The sequence below is a fragment of the Apaloderma vittatum genome, unplaced genomic scaffold (assembly GCF_000703405.1).
Source record: "Apaloderma vittatum isolate BGI_N311 unplaced genomic scaffold, ASM70340v1 scaffold3216, whole genome shotgun sequence".
NCBI classification, from domain to species: Eukaryota; Metazoa; Chordata; class Aves; order Trogoniformes; family Trogonidae; genus Apaloderma; species Apaloderma vittatum.
In genome coordinates this window covers 92,443-107,304 of record NW_009722134.1, presented here as the reverse complement: position 1 = coordinate 107,304, position 14,862 = coordinate 92,443, and the positions used below count along the sequence as shown (strand labels likewise).

General features: G+C 37.1%; 1 protein-coding gene across 1 annotated transcript in view; it reads left to right on the top strand.

Annotated features, from left to right (window-relative positions):
* Positions 1-944: 944 nt before the first annotated feature.
* INTS6 (integrator complex subunit 6) overlaps positions 945-14,862 on the top strand; it is a gene marked incomplete at its 5' end in the record, with an annotated part of 17,300 nt that continues 3,382 nt past the window's right edge. Inside the window, 13 exons of the mRNA XM_009871643.1 lie at positions 945-1,128; positions 2,123-2,248; positions 3,092-3,246; positions 6,113-6,265; positions 6,405-6,537; positions 7,016-7,110; positions 7,523-7,633; positions 9,223-9,438; positions 9,547-9,673; positions 10,937-11,079; positions 11,679-11,913; positions 12,662-13,033; positions 13,498-13,591. Of these exons, the coding sequence (XP_009869945.1) occupies positions 945-1,128; positions 2,123-2,248; positions 3,092-3,246; positions 6,113-6,265; positions 6,405-6,537; positions 7,016-7,110; positions 7,523-7,633; positions 9,223-9,438; positions 9,547-9,673; positions 10,937-11,079; positions 11,679-11,913; positions 12,662-13,033; positions 13,498-13,591 (2,144 nt within the window). The remainder of the gene's footprint in view (positions 1,129-2,122; positions 2,249-3,091; positions 3,247-6,112; positions 6,266-6,404; positions 6,538-7,015; positions 7,111-7,522; positions 7,634-9,222; positions 9,439-9,546; positions 9,674-10,936; positions 11,080-11,678; positions 11,914-12,661; positions 13,034-13,497; positions 13,592-14,862) is intronic.

Sequence of the window (14,862 nt, the reverse complement as noted above, 5' to 3'; positions counted from 1 at the left end):
TCTCTGGCTGTTGCTGTTAGTGATTAATAAATAATATCCTGACCATCTCTGTATCTCTAGTGCAGCATGTTTGAAGTCTGAAACTCGAATTTCTTTACTGTCTCTTCTGGGAGTTACAGTGAAAGAAATGCCCATGTGTATTATTTGTTCATGGATGATATCTTGAATATTTTGAATTAAAACTTCTGTCTAGTTTTTCCCAGACAGAGGCAACACAGTGGCGCGTGGCAAAGCAATTCTTCCTTGTATGGGTAGCTGTGGCTCTTACCTAAAAGTCAGAACTCCCTTTGTGTTTCCGTGTTGATTTTATTCTCTGCTTTTCACTTTAATCACAGGCATGAGTTTAACTGTAAGTTATACCCAAGTTATGTAAAATCTCTGCCTTCTGATTGTATAACTACTACGTTAGTTCACTTGTTGAAGCTAAGTTATTTGGAGTAGGTGATCATGGCAGCTAGATTTTATTTTTATTTTTTGAGCAACTATACCCAAGTTATATTTTGTCTGCAGGAGTCTCAGATTAATTCTTCATTCAGTTGTGCTTGTGATCTTGAAGAATTGAGGAAGAGACAGCTGAGAATGGGCCTGTTCTGCAGAAAACAGTTTGAATAAAAGAATGTTGCAGTGAGTCAGTTCTTACTGCTGCAGTTCTAAAGAAAATATTCTATTGATTCTGAAGTTCAGATCAGTTTTTAAAAGTGGTTGTGCCCACTTGGCTTGCACCTCTCACATTCATGAGTCATGTTGCCTTGAAGCATTTGAAGTGTTGATTAAATGATGGGCATCTTGCTTGTTATGTACAGTGCCTAAATCAAATTATAAGTATCTGTAGAGAGGTTATTAGTGTGTTTATATAGAGTGAATTGCCATCATTATGCAACCTGAATTTATTTATTTATTATTTTTTAAAAGCAATCTATTCACAAATTTAAATTCCTTTCCAGCTCCATTTACCTCTCAATTCCCCTCTACCTGGAAGTGAGTTGACTAAGGAACCCTTTCGATGGGATCAGAGGTTATTTGCTTTGGTTCTGCGCTTGCCTGGGATTACAGCACCGGAATCGGAGCAGGTGACGGGGGTACCAGTTGATGACTCCGCAATCACACCTATGTGCGAAGTCACAGGAGGTGAGTGCCCTGGTTTCCTTTGACTAGTCAATAAATACTTTTCAAAAGGAAAATCACTTCAGTGTAGCTCTATTAATCATGCGCCTGTGGGGTGGAATACGTATTTCTAAGTTCTTACAGTATTTGTAAAAACTCAGAACCCAGATGTAATAAAACTAAAGGCATTAAAGCTACATGTAGCCTATCATGGAAGAGTGTGAATCTACTTTAGCAATTTTTTTAGAAAACTTACCTTTTTCTAGCATGCCTTGGTTTTGCAGTCAGAAGTTCTAAGAATTGTGTCTGTTCTGCAGTACAGTTTTGCTAAATTCCTGGCATACTGTGATCTAAAAAAGTCAAAAGGGAAGGAAATGTGTTGAGTCGTGGTTTTTTTTTTTCCTTCCAGAGCATGCAGAATGCAATGCCAAATTTCTACAATGCAGAATGCATAGTAATTCACAACAAAAATGGACTTCTCTCTCCATCATAACTCATATTTTTGATATTCCAGATCAAAGGCATTGATTTTATAATTTGTTTGTGGAAGTTTTTGATTACATCACATATTAAAAACATACGAGTTCTTCTGATACGTTGGAGAGGATGTGATAGAAAGCAAGCAAAGGGATGTAAAAAGTGTTCCAAAAGGGCTTGATCTACTACTTCCTGAGGGCAATGTAGGTTATAGCAATAGTGCTTTGACTGCAATTCGTGGACAGTTGAGTGCTGACGTCCGTCACAAGGGGGAGCCCATTTTCCATGAATGCAACCAACAATTTGAGTTAAAGGGACTAAGGGGCTAAACCCCAAACGTTTCCAGTGAGGTGCCTGCACTGTCACTGCTTTACTAGGCTGCCGTGCTGCTAAAACAAAGAGGAAGTGTTTGGTAGAAGCTTTAAATCAGTGATCCATCCATGAATCAGTGTGGGTGGCAGATGTGAACAGTTTCGAATGATCGAAGTTCAAATAAAGGCAGAAATGCTGAACAACCTTCACCTTGATTGTTTCATTTTAGGTCGATCATATTGTGTGTGCTCTCCAAGAATGCTGAATCAGTGTCTTGAGTCACTGGTGCAAAAAGTGCAAAGTGGAGTGGTAATAAATTTTGAAAAAGCTGGACCGGATCCCTCACCAATTGACGGTACTTGAAACTTTTTATACCATGATATCAGGTGGCTGGGATATATATATATAAAAAAGTAAAATTTAATGAACTTAATGTAAAAGTTGCCAAAACAAGATGAAACCTGTTGCAATTTAAAAGACATTACTATAAAAAGGACCTGCTGTGTCTGAAATTCTGTCGTACTCTTTCAAAGTACTGGCTACAGCTGCAAGACCCTGTGTAAAAGCTCTCTGGTCATATTACTCAGGTAGCCTTAAATGCAGTTATTAACAACAAGCATAGTGAAATTGGTTCATGGGTTTTAAGAAGTGGTTTTGAACCAGCTAGAAATGCAAATAGATTGATAAGGAAATACTGTGGGGTTTATACATTTATCCTTTTTTGTCTAATGTAGTAAAGTGGCTGCACTAAGAGTTAAAATAACAAATACAACTGTGCAGCCTTATCTTACCTATGTCCCTCTTGGGATGTTACTGGGAAGTGCTTACTGCTTTGCTGCAATAAAAAGTTAGTCCAGCAGTATTAGTTGTGTGTATCAAATCTTTTTTTCTAAGGTGTAGAGATTTGAAGGTTATCTGGTAGTAACAATGGGAGGAGAAAGAAAATGATTGTTACAAAGGTTCCAGCTAATTGGCTTTCTCAGCTCTGATCCTGTAAATGTTCAACGCTTATTTGGTTTCTCGTAGTTCCTGGGTTTTTGCAGAAATGCTTACTGACAACTATTTGCTATTCTCAGAAATAGCATTAACTGCAGGAAGAGTTTCCCTGGCAGTATAATTCTTAAATTTTTCACAGAAGTTGCTTAATACTCTTTGAGTTTCAACACTATTTTGACTCATAAAGCCTTTTCTTCTGTAGATGGGCAGGTGGATATATCTAGACCCTTTGGACCCCAGCCTTGGCACAGCTGTCACAAACTTATTTATGTCAGACCAAACCCTAAAACTGGGGTTCCTATAGGTCATTGGCCTGTTCCTGAATCCTTTTGGCCAGATCAAAATTCTCCAACGCTGGTACGTACTGAAGTTGGATAAAGCAAAGGGTTTGTGCATGGGGGAATATTCCAGGGTTTACTATTCACTGATTTTTTTACTTTTTTTTCAATCTTGAGATACGTACTCATTGCAGCTACTGTAAAAGTAGTGTGAGCCAAGAAGGAATGACACATGTAAACCTGTGTTACAGTTACCTTGGATAAATCACTCACAAGCCAGTAATACTGTGGGATTTGCTTTTTAGTAACTTTGAAGCGTGAAGAAACTGCCTGTAGCAGATTTTTTTGCCAACCTAGTACATGCACGTAATGTTTCTGTTTCAACTCCGTTAAAATATCAAATCAGAAGTAAAGTGGCATTTTCGTAATACAATATTGCCTCACAGACAGTATTAATAGAAGCTAGCATGATCTTCTCAATCTGAAACTGTGTGATAGTCCTATTTTCAATTTAGCAAGTGAATGTAACTTTATGTGTTGTTTAGTGTAGCCATAGTGTAGCCATTTATCCTAAGCAGAGAAACTCACTTTGATTTTTAAAATACTACCCATAGAATTAATTTTATTAGGACTACCTATAGAATTAATTTTATTAGTTTTTTTTCATAAAAGAATGTATGCCACTGCCTTTTGCTTGATCTAACTAATACTTGCTCTAATATAATATATTCTTGTATTTCTGCTAATTCTTAGAAATTATTAAACTAGTAGTGCTGTTGTATAATTGTTCCCTACATTTCATGATGATTTTGATTGAGGTTTTTATGGATTTTTTTGAACTTTTCATAAATTTTATCTCCTATGTTTGAAAAATGGGTAAAATCCTTTGAAATACAGGTTGTTGAGGAGTGATACAGGTATGAAATTTTAGTCATGTTTACAGGTTTGATATTGCTGGCATGTGACCACATCCGTTGAAGGATGCCCTTCTGAACTATGAAGTAAGCTAGCATATATGAATAAAAGTAAATCTGTAGTCATTTAAAAAGCAAAATGTCGTTGTACTGGGTATAAAAAAGCTGCTCAGTAGGAAAACTGTCACATGCTCTCCTCGTAATCACTATCCATGGCGTATCTGCCTCCATTCACTGGCGTCATTACAGTTTTGTCTGCTGCTGCAGATCTTGATGGCAATTGCTGAATTAGATCTTACCAAGCGAAGAGCTGTTAAACTAAATTGCTGAAAACACGAGGTTGACTTAGCCAGATGGTGAGAAGATGAGAAGCAATTCTCCCCTCAACTGCAGCGCTCTTAACTGCGTGGAGCACTGGCTTATTGTATGTGCAGCTAGATTTTTGACGAATTCCACATTCGAATTCCACATTCATATTCCACATTTGACCTTCTTTATGCAGTGTGGGGAGCTAAGTTTACTGGTAGTGTTTCAAGAGTTGTATTTCCTCACTGTTCTGAAAATGCAGTGTTGCAGCCTAGCGTATGTTGTAACTCTTCTCTACTTAGGAGTCCATAGTTAGACGTTTTTCTTTTTCTCCCTGTTACCTGATCCACAGTGGAGTTGTCTCAAACAGTCCTACCCCAACAACTGCTTTGTGTCCTGTAGGTAATGATACTATTAAGCCTTTCTTAAATGTATGTGAAAGTCTGGTAGTAATTATGTTGGTAGATCGACATGTGAATGGCTGCTCCCACAGCTCTGAGGTAAAGCTAGTTCTGCTCTCCAGCCGAGGGTTATTGGACTTCTCAAGTCTTAGCATTCAACTTGTTCTGCAGCCTTTTTATTCCTAGTATCACTGCTTCATGGCTTCTTGGTCAAAAACTCCACCACAACTATTTACTGGAGGCATCTCCTCTGAAGGGAATTGCAGTTCCTTCGGTTGGTTGGGCCTCCCGCTTCATGTGTCCTTGGACAGTACATGTTCCTCAGAGCGGAGGTGCTAAAGCCTGGCTCTGCAAGCATCTAGCATTTGGGTGGCTCATCCTAAACTGAAGAGGTGCCAGAGCCTATAAATGTAGAAAAATTACTTTCAAAATGAAGTTATAGGAAGATCCAAGAAGCCCTGTGTTTTCCCTAGTTTGTTTTACATATTTATTAGTCACCTTCATGTAAAGAGAGTAAATGGCAGGAGGCCTCTTGATTGAGCTCTTCGCCAGATTCTAGTGGCCTTGGAGGAGGCTCAGGGTAAGTATAAGAGCTAATGTTCCTCTCCTGAAAACTTCTCAGTCGGAGCCCTACAGCTCCAATTTTCATCACACACACACAAAATCGCCTTTCCCTTTCAGCAAAAGAAATTTCAAATATGTTGTTCACTTACACTTGAAACTGGAGGCACAACGGCCTTTTCCCTGCAATTAATAAAGAGATTAAAATCCAAACGCTGAAATTGCTTGAACTGAAATAATTTTTCACAGGCTCAGTTGAAATGTATGTTCTTCTAAAGCTTGCTTTTTCTGAAGTCATGCTGCTCTTGGTCATTATAATTCAGTTTGAATTTTGTAACTATTAAGTTTGCCAAGAAGGAAAAGTGCTGGAGGAAGTCAGCAAATTCAAAAGTATGGTGCCAGCTTCTGTGGGGAATAAAAATGGGCATGCCCTGGAATAGCATAGATTTTTTCAATCCCCACTGGATTTACTTCCATTTGCAAAGTTTTTGTGTATATGCAAGAAATTTTACTTGCATACAGTTCTAGACTTACTGGGTAAAATATTTGGCCTTTTCTTAGAAAATAAGATTCTGTAGCATTTTAAGACTGTACTAACATGATAAATTAATCGCTTAGGACTCATTAACAGTAAATATTAATCCTGAATTGAATAGACTCCTTAAATATGTCTGTTTTCAAAAAAACTGTTACTTTGTTGTCATAGCACAGTTGCATTTTAATCGTTGTGCAGACTTATTAACAGTGTGATGCTTATGTTTAGCCACCTCGCACATCTCATCCTGTGGTGAAATTTTCCTGTACTGACTGTGAACCGATGGTCATTGACAAACTGCCTTTTGATAAATACGAGTTAGAACCTTCACCACTGACCCAGTTTATCCTGGAAAGAAAATCCCCTCAGACCTGCTGGCAGGCAAGTAGAGTGCATGCTGAATTGAAGTTATTTATAGAATGCTGTTTTTCATAGACTTAATTCTAGAATCGAAATGAGATGTAAACTTTCAGCATGCGATATTTTGGATTTACATACAATATGATGTGTTCTGTTGCAGGTATATGTAAGCAATAGTGCAAAATACAGTGAACTTGGTCACCCTTTTGGTTACTTGAAAGCTAGTACAGCGCTGAACTGTGTGAATTTATTTGTGATGCCTTACAACTACCCAGTCCTGCTTCCACTGTTAGGTAAATATTACTTCATCAAAATTTTCTCAGGTGGCAGGTAATTGAAAAGTTCATCTTATTGAAGTAGGATACTGCAATTAATGCCAGTATTAATCACACACCTGTGGAAAGGTAGCATGTTGAGCAGTGTTTGTCATCAGTAACTTGTTTCACTTGGCTGACCTTTGTGACTCAGACTGTGCTGTGTAAGATGATGTGCTTAATCATCATTCTTTCAGATTTATTTTTGTCTCTGATAGTTTCATTATTTTAGGAGCCATTTTTCCTAATCTGTTGTCTCCATTCCCAATTCAATTTGATAAGTAATTTATCGGGTTGCGTCTTTTGGCTGCAGCATTGGTCTTACGTGTGTGTATATTTAGCTTAGTTGTATATATGTTAAAATACATAAAATGCATACATTAATTTAAGCATTGAGGAACTGGCATGTCTTTGGTTGTGCCTTTCATTTTGCCATGTTTCTTTTTGTAACCCTCAGATGACTTGTTTAAAGTACACAAGGCAAAACCTACATTAAAATGGCGACAGTCATTTGAAAGCTATTTGAAGACAATGCCTCCTTATTATCTTGGGGTAAGATGACTGGCTGTGTTGAAATTTCGTTATATAACTGTAGTTATCTTTCCAGTATGGGTGTATTCCCTATTTCAAATAGAATACATATTAATTTAAGAGAATAGATAAACTTCATGCATAATGACATATAATGTTTTCACGAGAGTCCTCTGGAAGGCTTGAGTGAGACCTGAGTGTTATGAAAACTTTGTCAGCTCTGACTCGTATATAAATGATACCTCCGTTAATAATTGAGTTGGTGTGAATGGAGCAATGCTTGAAAACCACAGCAAAGCAGTGCTGCCTGGAAAAAATAATTGTTTTACCTTGGAGGACCTCAGGTTCTATTTGAAATGGATAGAGATAGCTAAAGTTTATGTACAATGCTTACAGAGTTAAATATGACACTACAATATATTTCATGTTTCAGCCTTTGAAGAAAGCTGTGAGAATGATGGGAGCACCAAACCTTATAGCTGACAATGTGGAATATGGACTTAGTTACAGTGTCATTTCATATCTCAAAAAGTTGAGTCAGCAGGTAATGTTGAAGCAAAAGAGCAGTAAAAATTTATTCTAATATCAGGATGATCATAAAATACTCAAGTTCAGTGGCTTTGAAGGAAAAAAAGAGCGGAAAGATCAAGTTAATACTTTTCCATATGCAATTAGCAAAAAAGCATTTTAGTTTTCTGAATTGAAGGGGAAAGTAGAGACTGAGCTTTAAAGATAGATATGGAGGTACAAATTGAGAATTTTTTTTTATTATTATTTAAGTAGCATTTTTATTTGTGCAGACAGTAACTTTTGTCCAAAAGAAAACATGTTGTCTTATCTTAGATATTAAAGTTGTTCTAACATTTCTGCAGAAAAGTAGATTTGTACTTTGTGCATCTGAATCAGAAGGTGTCCTTTCTTGGCTTGTAAGATTAACTGGAAAGTGCTCAGTCAGTTTAAACTGACATAATTCAGAATCTCAAATAAGGATACAGACTTGGCACATGACCTTTTGAAATTGTTGTCTGTGTTCAGGATAGTGCCTGTAATTTTGACTAGTCTCCTGCACGTGCTAAAGCATTTCTGCCCTGCTACCTCCAGTTTATTTTGTTCAGCTGTGCATGTTGAGTTTTCTTGTTCAAGCTAATAATGTAGTAGGCTTGAAACTTCAAGAAATACTACAAGTACTTGTAATGTAGCTCATGAGTTCTTACGGACTAGCTTTACCTGAAAACATTAATATAAATGATTATTTAAGGAAGGAAATGTCTTGAAGTTTACAGTATATCCTATTAAATCATAGTCATGTCGCTCGGTATTCTGTGAACCGATCGCTCAACCTAAACATCTTAGACTCCTGAAATGTAATGACATGCACTGCAATTGGTACTTGAAGCTTTTCTAACTTCTGAAAGGCACTGCCAGTAGAGGCTCAGTATTGTTCATAAGTACCTATTCAAATTTTGAGTCGTCAATAAATTTACGTGAAACTGCAAGCAACATTGGCTTGGTATTTCTAAATTACTTTTGGCTCTTTGTTCAACTGTGTTGTGCCAGAGAAAATGGCATTTATTAACATGTTTAATTTTGGTGCAAATCTGAAATAATACTGGGTGTTAGGTCTATGTAGTTGAGCAGAATTGGGTATTGTCATGTATGCCATATTTATTAATGTTATGAGTATTGAGCTTTTAAAAAGTTGATACTATCGTGTGACTGATCACACCTATAGTTGTGGGAGAATCACTCTTTTGAGAGTGACAGCATTTAGCTGTTATTGTAGAAAACAGTCGATGTGAGTACAGATAGATTTGCAGAGAATTACTAGTCAAGTTATGGCAATTGATGAAAATAAAAGCATTGCATGCATATTGGTGCTTAGATACCATAATGGGCAGCAGCGGAGAAATATGCAGAAGACGTAGGCACAAACTGTTCACTATATTGAAAATTGTAGTAAGCATTAAGTGGTTATGTATTAAGCACTCCTTAAGCACTCATCCTGGTTATGGTCGTCATAGTGTATTAGCACATTGTTGAATCTTCTAGGTAGGAATTTAAAATGAATTAAGTCTGACTAATCCTTTTAAGAGCATATTGTCAATTTTATTTATTTATTTATTTCAAATTAAGGCCAAAATAGAGTCCGATAGAGTCATTGGCTCTGTAGGCAAAAAGGTAGCGCAAGAGACTGGAATTAAGGTCAGAAGCAGATCACACAACCTGTCTATGGCACATAGGAACGATTTTCAACATCTGCTACAGGGGATTACTGGGGAAATTCCTCATAGACCTCTAGACCTCAATATGAAGGAGTATGCTGGGTTCCAAATAGCTTTGCTGAATAAGGTAAGCACCACTGTGTGTAATGTTGTTATTTTCAATATACTTCCATTGAAATGCTAGTTATTGTTTCATACGTGGCATTAATTAGGTCTTTATTTACTGGAACTGTAGGATTTGAAACCTCAGACTTTTAGAAACGCTTATGACATACCCAGAAGAAATCTTTTGGATCAGTTAACACGAATGAGATCTAATTTACTGAAGAGTACTCGCAAGTTCCTCAAAGGACAAGATGAAGGTTAGATAACAGTTTATTTTTTTGTCGACCCATGATATGATTCTTGCTAAAAAAGTAGAGATTGTAACAAATATCATGGTTAAAACTTAGTGGACATCCGATAGTGCCATTAAATTGCATTTTCTGATTTTTTTTTTCCATAAGTAATTTATTGAAAGAGAAAATGGTGAGAATAGAGAAGACTGCATATTCACTGTTCTGTCCTTTAGTCTGTATGAGAAGACTTGGGCTTTCAAATAAGATTTTTTTATTCACTGTTTCTTCCCATTGAAGAAAAAAATATTCACAGGGCAGTTCTAAACATTACGATCTCTGTCCGTAGAAGTGGCTTATGAGCGGTGGAGAAGTAAACTTGCTCACTGGATGCTCCCAGTGTGACTCGTTTGCCCTTTAGGCCATTAGCAAATAGTTCATTAGTCTGCTGATTTCTTCTTTCACCTTTCTACTGTGTCTTCTGGCACTGCTTTACGGCATCTAACAGAAGATGGTGAAATAAGTGGAGAAAACAAGAAGGGCAATGCAAGTGGAAGTGTATGTTGCATTAATCCTGCCACTACTTATGTCAGATTAACATCTGTGATAATGGAATGTGAAATACAGAGAAGTTACTCTTTGAAGGGAGGGGGGTTAAACCATGTAAAAACTAATGTTAGGGATCTTTTTCTTGCTAGTTTCTTCTAGTGTATGTTTTGCTTGATCAAAGGCTTGGCAACTTTAATTACCATAGTAAGTTTAGAATTAGGTCCTGTGGATTTCAAGAATTTGTTGATTCCAGCGGTCAAAGATCACCATTGCTTTGTGAAAATGCTAGTCTCAACAATTAAATTTTGGGTGGCTAATATTGGGTAGAGTTGTGTCCAAGCTGTATTCAGTGTGACATTGCTACTTTGCATTAATGTATCTTTTGTTTGTAGTAACATTTTAGTTACAATTTGTTCCCAGTTGCGGTTTTTTCACCCACCTACCCTATTGAAAAGTTATGGGACCCGCTGGAAAACTTAACATCCATGCCTGACAACTGGTGCTTATTTCCCTGTCTTAATGATAAATACACAAGTCAGTACTGATTCATTTAAGCAAGTTTTCTGCACTTAAAGCATGGTGTTATAAATGCCAGTTAGGCAAGAATAATGGTGAGTTTTGCACATCTGTTTTTTAAGTGTTTGATAAAAGACTGAAAACTGGAGATGTGAAGTTGGCTATCAACTACATTCTCATAAGGTGAGCAGTATCATATATTAATTAAACCTTCTGTTCTGATAGATCAAGTTCACAGTGTACCTATAGCACAAATGGGAAACTACCAGGAATATCTAAAACAAATACCTTCGCCACTGCGAGAGCTTGATCCTGATCAACCACGAAGGCTTCATACATTTGGCAACCCATTCAAACTGGACAAAAAGGTGACTTTTCTGTAACACTTAAAAAGTATGTTCTTGTCAGTGTGCTTGCAAGTATTTGGAAAAGTACTACTTATGAGAAAGCATCTCAGGTATTTTTCCATCAGTAGTAGCCCATGGAGGGCAGCCCTTACTCGAAACCCAGCATTACGCCTCTGAATTGTATTATAAATTAAATACATTTGTCACATTTATAGTACGGCTAATAGCTGAGCATGCTTCTTTTCCAAACTTCCCCCATAGAAAGCTCCTCATAACTTAGAGAGCATGGACTCTTCCTTTTTTCCAAATCTGTCTTGGACTTGACTGAAATACCAATATTATTTAGAGCTCTTTTAAATGCTAGAGTCATTTTGCAGTTACTGAAAAGGAAGTTTGACAGCCCACTCAGTTGTCTTACTTGGCAGACTGTTCGATAAGGGCCATAAGCATATATTGATTTAGGAAGGATTTGGTCAACATTTGAGAATTAAGAGCAAGTTGTCCATAGTTACCTTATATATACATGGTGAACATCATAATGTCAAAGTGTTCATTGTATTTTATATTGTGCGGTTTTGGTTTAATGTTTAAGAATTCCCTCCACGAAATTAATTTTACAGGGAATGATGATAGATGAAGCAGATGAGTTTGTATCAGGACCTCAAAATAAACAGAAAAGACCTGGAGAACCAAATATGCAAGGGATCCCAAAAAGACGACGTTGTATGTCCCCCCTGCTCAGAGGTCGACCACAGACTCCCTCGGTTGTGAATAATCATATTGGAGGAAAAGGGCCACCAACACCAACTACACAAGCACAGCCTGACCTTGTTAAACCTATTCCTATTCACAAAAGTAAGTGAATATTTTCATCTTTAGAGAGTTTGCTTTTAATTTTATGCAAAAAACTTGTTTATGTGGCAATATCATTGGCTGGTTTCTCAAATACAGAAGTGTCATCCTTCATTTTTGAAAATGAAGTGTGTAACTATGCATCTGAGGTTACGTGCAGGAAGAGTTAATTTAGTCCTTCAACAGAAATCTCTTCATATGAACTTCCCAGTATAAATGATGCATTTCCTGTATTAAATGAGGAGACAATGTAAACAGTCAGAAGGATGTTCTTCCTTTACTTGGGAATTCAGATGCTCCAAAAGGATCACAGCATGAAGTTAATTTGAATTTTGCTGTAGTGCAGTGAATTCCCTTCCCTTGGTGTGAAGCTGAGGTGCTGTGTAACAGTCTTCCTCCCCTGTTCAGCACTAAAGTGAACTTTGTCAATCCAATTTAATGGGGAAAGACAAGCATGTCATAAAAGTACATTCTACAAGTGCTTTTTCTTTTGTTGCTAGTCCGCATATAGCAATTTCTCTTTTGATATAAAGAATATATCTGTGATTTATTTATTTTTTTAAGCCATTAATTGCCAGGAGATACAGTAATGTGCTCAGTGTTACAACCCAAAAACACGCTTGGCACGTACAGTAGACTAGAAAAGCTGGAGCGTAATTTTACAAGAGTTTAATACTGAACTGACTCATTGACTTCTATCAAATGATAAAGAACATGAAACTGGCAAGTGTCATCTATGGGTTTTTTTCAGCATCAGAAACAAATAATGAGGTTACAGTGGATGATGTGGTTGAGAATCATGTCACAGACCCACTTTCATCGGATGTTTTCCCAAATACTGTGGACTCGGAGTTTTCAATGCCCTCTTCACCGTTCAACTCACTGGATCGACCGGCAGCTCATACAGAGGATGCAGGCCATGAACATTTAGAGAACAACTTGAATGTCGATGAGTTTTTGGAGAATCATGAGGAATCGAGTAGTAAAGAACAAAGTACTGAAGAGAATTTGCCAGTGTCTTCACCAAGCAAAGGGAAAAAAAGTGTGCATTGCAGAAGTTCCAGAGAGATTAATATAGAGCTAAAAGCACAAATTATGAAAGAGATACGAAAACCAGGAAGGAGTAAGTATATCAAATCTCTCTTTCAAATGATTGGTGGGAGAGCCAGACAAAGAGTTCACATTAGATTGCTGATTTAGGAACATACTGAACCATGAGACTGAAGCAAAATGAATTTCAAGCAGAAAAGATTTGTTTAAAAATCTCTGCTGAGAACTTCCTAGATGAGTGATTAGAACATTACTATACCTATCAGTGATGATGAAAGTAATTTTTATATTATATTATCAGTATTAGAATTAACTTGTTAGGTGTTTCAGTAATATCCTGAACTGCAGCACCTTGTATTTTTTTGCCGGTAGTGTTCATTAAGCAGTATGTCATTGCTGCAGGCTTGGTTGATAGGAGATATACCCTAAAGGCTTACAAAAGCTGAATGAAATTTATTGCATCTCACTCAGATCTATTACAACAGGTGCCTATATAGGGATTTCTTAAGTAACTGTGATTTTGCTCTTCTCTTTAAGAATATGAAAGAATCTTCTTTTTACTGAAGCATGTACAAGGAAGCTTACAAACCCGACTGATATTTTTACAAAATGTTATTAAAGAAGCTTCAAGGTAGGTAACTCAATTGTATTAATCTAATAAAACTGCATCATGTACTGCTGTACATAACTAACTGCTTGACAACCCTGCAGTTCTTTGCTTGAAACTTGCCACACAGTGCTTTGCACTGCCAGTAAATAACTCCTGAGAAAAAAGCAGAAATACATAAACATCCTGATGTGTATTGTTTGCACAAGCTGACCTTGCTGCTTCAGATTTTGTTGTAGAAATGTTAGCAGCTTTAACTGTCAAATTGCCATAAATGTGGAAGGACAATGGTATGGAAAGAGAAGGTAACTTCAGAAAATCTGTCTTATTCCAGTGTTCAGGTGTGAGTGGGCTGCTAATGTGAAAACCTGATGTAACGGTGTATTATCGTGAATTAGGCTTTCAGAACAGTTGAAATTCGTTATTCTGTGCCAACTCAAAATCTTGCCCTAAAAAGAATTTTGAGATCCAGCTGTGCTCTGCATTTCAGGTTTGTTTCCTTCTCAGATGATGTAGTCCAGTCCGAGGCTGTGGAGATGGGAGGGAGTTTGTCAACAGAGTAGAGAGACTTGCTGAGAATTTAAAGCCTGTGTTGTTAATATAGGTAGAAACTGTTCTTTACAGCATCCTTTGACTGACCATGCTTGCTTAGTTTTCTACATGTTTACTAAGACGAAAGAAAGGAGAAATATGTAATTACAATTGGAACCAGTAGTGCTTGAGTTGAAATGAACTAGTAATTCCAGCATCTCTCTTGGATCATAAATACAACTCTAACTTTGAGGCTTATTTCAGAAGCCTCAAAGAATAGTTGATTTTTTTTCCCTTATATGTTTTTGTAGTAGTCAACTCTTTTCCTATGGCATTATTAAACAAATTTTTTGATAAAATAAAAATCAAAGTAATTTGGGGGTAAAGCCATGCTGAGAGTTTAAGTTACACTGGATGTTGGCCATTCATACAGCTTTTCTAGCGTTCTACTGCCAGCGTGGTAGAACATGTGGATTTATATAGATCATGCTCTTCCCATAGCAACAATTACTTTATCATGTTTTTTCTTGATCTGTCTCTATTATTATATCATCTGTCTGTCAGAGTTGTTCCATAGCCTGTGTATCACACATTTCCTCCCCGTCTCAGCACACCAAAACAATACTCTTGCTCCTGGAGTCTGTGACGGTGCTTAGCGGGCTTTTGGAATGTTTGTGTCTCTAAAACTAGGCTCTTTAGATCATCTGTGATTCTCATTTCTGTTGCACAGCGTCTCTATTCCAGTTATCTTGGGTTGACTCTTT